This window comes from Sinocyclocheilus rhinocerous, unplaced genomic scaffold (assembly GCF_001515625.1).
Source record: "Sinocyclocheilus rhinocerous isolate Xijiao unplaced genomic scaffold, SAMN03320098_v1.1 scaffold1259, whole genome shotgun sequence".
NCBI lineage: Eukaryota > Metazoa > Chordata > Actinopteri > Cypriniformes > Cyprinidae > Sinocyclocheilus > Sinocyclocheilus rhinocerous.
The window spans coordinates 924506-928941 of NW_015650717.1; the positions used below are offsets into that span (position 1 = coordinate 924506).

The window sequence follows — 4436 nt, forward strand, 5'->3', positions numbered from 1 at the left end:
AAAGGCTCATTATATCAATTTTAAATGGTTTATTAATAATCGTGCGATTAGTCGACTAATGCTTAAAATGAACGACTACTAGTCGACCAGAAAAATCCTTAGTCGAGGGCAGCTCTACTTTACAATGATATTAGCGGTTACGTCAAAACTGCTCAATATAAATGTGTGAAAACATATACAGGTATTAAGAACAGTCATACAAATAAATAAATAGAATAATAATAAATTAACACAACAAATTCAAATGCAGCAAACTTAAATTTCTTTCATCTTTGCCAAACAAACTTTAATATATTTACACATATATAAAAACTAAATTAATATTTTAACATAATATTATATATTAGTATGATGACATACTATAACATTATTCTACACTATAATATTATGTATTACATTATAAATTTAGTTTACTTTTAAATACAGGGTATAAAATAACATAAATAGAAACATTATATTTAAACAGACATACAGTCAAACCAAAAATTATTCAGACACCAGATATAATTTTTGATATTTTTTTACTACTGGGTGCAGGACACTATATTTCATTTACGTAAGTGAGGATAGCAAAATAAAGTAAACTGTGACATATTATACCCAAAAATTCTTCATACAGTGGACTACCAGTAAAGCTGATAAAAATTTGGGACAAAAAATTATTCAGACACTTTGACCTGACCATGTTTTGCTTAAGTGTTTTTATTTAATTGCTAATGCAACCTTTTTACACCAAAGACTGAACAAAATTAAGCATTGCTTAGTAATTGGTTGACCTAAATTGGTATTGTCTAATTGTGTAATTAAATTTAACAGCCGACAGCTACTCAACCAAATTCATTACATACCTTTCTATCAAAGTTATCTGACATTATCAAGATGAATTTGTTCTGACACATTTTAACTCTGAGTTCTTGTCATATTTTATTACCATTTTCTAAACTATAGCGAATAAACTGTGATAATGCATGAGAAATGTTGAATGTGTCTGAATAAATTTTGGTTTGACTATGTACAATATCATTATGTATTATATTATATTATATTATATACATAAATATAGTTTTTAAGATGTAAATATAAAGCATACAATAACAATATAATAGAAATATTATATAAAACAGATACATGTGTACTATTATTATGGATTATATTTTATTTTATTGTAATTTCGTATATATTAAGATTGAAATATAAAGTAAAAAAACATTGAAATAGAAACATAATATTTCAATAGATACTTCTATAATATTATGTATTATAATATACATTTTTAAGATTTAAATATAAAAATGTAACTAGTAAACAGAAATATTATATACAAATATATACATGTATGCATTACATTTAAAATGTATTGTAATTTCTTATTACAATTGAAATATAAAGTAAAAAACAAAACAAAACACACACACACAATGGGTCCAAAAAAGTATTTGTCACACAAACATAATTTGTTTGAAGGCAGCTACCATGACAATATTAAGTGACCAAACCCAATACTTTCATACTTTTATTCACTGTATACAGAACTATATAAACCTACTGAGCAGATAAAGTGAATGCAGAATCTAAGGAAGAATCCAAACACACTGTGGCTTGTGTTAAATGGAGTGAATAATGTAACGTACCAATGTGAAGCTCTTGGGTGAGGCTGCCCACCTCTTGACTGTGGTGAGGGGCCACTCCTGCACCACCTCTTTGGTCTTCTCTTCCACCCTCATCACTGACTCTTTGGTAATGCCCAGCAGACGCGGGACCAACTTATTCTTGCTTTTCATCTTCTCCTGTTGAAAAATAACACATGGCGTTTGTGTATTGTGTGACGAGGACCGAAATACACAATGGGCTGCTGATTGCTGAGTCTGACTTCATTTCGGTATTTATGTGATTACTAAATTTGTTTTGCTCATTAATCATGTTGAAAGAGCATCGCCCTGTATGCAGTTCACTGTCCTTATTTCAACTCTCTCTCTACGACGCCTAACCACAGTGTCTGCAGAGTAACGGATTGTTTGGTCATGACTATGTACATCTGGAATCCTTGATTAAAACTAGTGCTGTCAAACGATTAATCGCGATTAATCACATCCAAAATGAAAGTTTTTGTTTACATAATATATGAGTGTGTACTGTGTATATTTATTATATATATAAATACAAACACATGCATGTATATATTTATTAATATAATTATATAAATGTATATACATGAAAATATTTTCAAAATATAGACTGTATGTGTGTGTATTTATATACACAGTACACATACATATATTATGTAAACAAACTTTTATTCAATCACAGAATATGACAGAGCTCGTGATTAAAAGCGAAACACAAAACGCAACGCGAGTCTCTGTTCTCTCTGCAGTCTCTGATGTAATAAGCCTGGTTTCCTTTATATTAGCGCTGTTTTGGACGGATTGTTTTATATATACTGTATATATACAGTATGTAATATGTATGTATGTATATGTGTGTGTGTGTGTATAAATATTATTTTACATAAATTAATTTTAACAGATACATCTATAATATGTACTATATCATTATAATATGCATTATATTTTAATAACTACATGTATACAATATACAATACAATATATTATATTATAAATTTAGTTTTTAAGATTTAAATAAAGTTAATAACATATGCAAGTAAAAACATTATATATATTATATTATAAATTTAGTTTTTAAGATTTAAATAAAGTTAATACCATATGCAAGTAAAAACATTATATATAAATAAATATATGTATAATTTTATTATGCATTACATTTATAAAAATATTAAATTAAATAATTATAAATAATATATTAAATACAACTGACCAGTCTTAATTGAGTATTTCAGAGTATTAAATCATAGAAATAGTTTCTAATAATAGAAATGTAAATATATTTTTTTACTTTTTCTGTCCAAGGAAAACAGATGAAAAGTACTGATGACTCATCCTGCACTACAGCGATTTTCAACAAATCAAATGCTCCTAATAATTAAAAAGGTCCACTTCATGATTCCACAATTAGCATGAAGAAAATCATGTTCTCAGTTGTAACATAACTAAAACATATTATATATTAAAAAACAAATGGAGGCCTTTGATATCCCTCCTCAAACTTCCTGTTTCAACAAAAACTCTACTTGTCAAACGATCTCTCTGGGTTTTTAAAGATAACATAAGTCAGCATGCAGTTACTGGAACATTCTCTCTGGTAGCGCACATATTTCAACCAAACATTTATTTGATGTTGTTTATATGTTAGAACAGCATTTAACAGATGTTTTAGTGACATTTACAATTCTAAATGTATGTGAATTGACTCTTTTTAAGATTCTCAAACTCATAAGTCACTTCAAGATTCTTTGTTCTTTAATAACTATCATACATACGGAAATCTGGTTTACAAAATCATACAGTTGCACCTTGATAACAATAATATTAACTCCCAAAGCATGTGTAAATGCATATTCACCACACAGTACACCATCCAGCCAATCAGTGGGTGGCAGCGTAAATGGGTGGCAGCGTCTAAAACTAGACTACAGTATATGTGCTACTCGACCATGGCCTGGTGCCTTTTGCCATTTCCAGTCTCTCTCACACACACACACACACACGACCCAAAACAATTACCCGCTGATGGCATCCTGCCAGAGGACTCTTACCGCCGCACAAATACATAATAAAAACAAACACTAACAAACACTTTAAACGACCTCTTGCGCCGTACATCTCCAGGCTATTGTTTTCACCTGTGGGTCGAAAATAACAACCTCTGATAAGAGTGCATTATAAATAACGACTTACCTCACAGAAAGACCCGCTGACATTGTTTACAGTCCTGAATGGCATCGCTTTTCAAGGGTGAGGCTTATGCAACATGGGTAAATATAGTTTTTTTTGGTAAATGTTCATTGTCTAATTGTCTGCGTTGGTCAGGGTCGGTGCCTTTGCTCATTCAGAGCATCGCAATCGATTGTTAGGCGCTATTAATTTGAAACCGGACACGTAGCAACACTCCACTAATGACCTGAAACTGATCCTTGAGCGGGCGGCTTGTAAATCTTCCTCTGTGTGCCGTACAGCTTAAGAATGCTTAATAGTCTTAAAAACACAAACAGAACTGGAATAAACGGAAACACTTTCTAAGAACCCTGTATATGGATAAACACACACAGGCGTATTTGCTTAATTTTAACAATTAATTACAAGGGCCTCTGGAATACTTGATTATGATTGGTCAGTTGCTGCATTCTGTGGCCAAAAATTATATACATAATATTCTTTTATACTAAAATTCTAAAAATTATATCTAAAATTCTAAATACAAAAACAAACAAAAAAATTAATTACATGTAAATTATGAAATAATTTTACATGAATTAAATGGATTGTAAGATATATATACTGTATATATATATATAT

General features: G+C 29.8%; 1 protein-coding gene across 1 annotated transcript in view; it reads right to left on the reverse strand.

The window, feature by feature from the left end:
- Positions 1-4436, reverse strand: part of LOC107712503 (talin-2-like) — a 166930-nt gene that overhangs the window by 73252 nt on the left and 89242 nt on the right. Inside the window, exon 10 of the mRNA XM_016517773.1 lies at positions 1632-1787. Within this exon, the coding sequence (XP_016373259.1) occupies positions 1632-1787 (156 nt within the window). The remainder of the gene's footprint in view (positions 1-1631; positions 1788-4436) is intronic.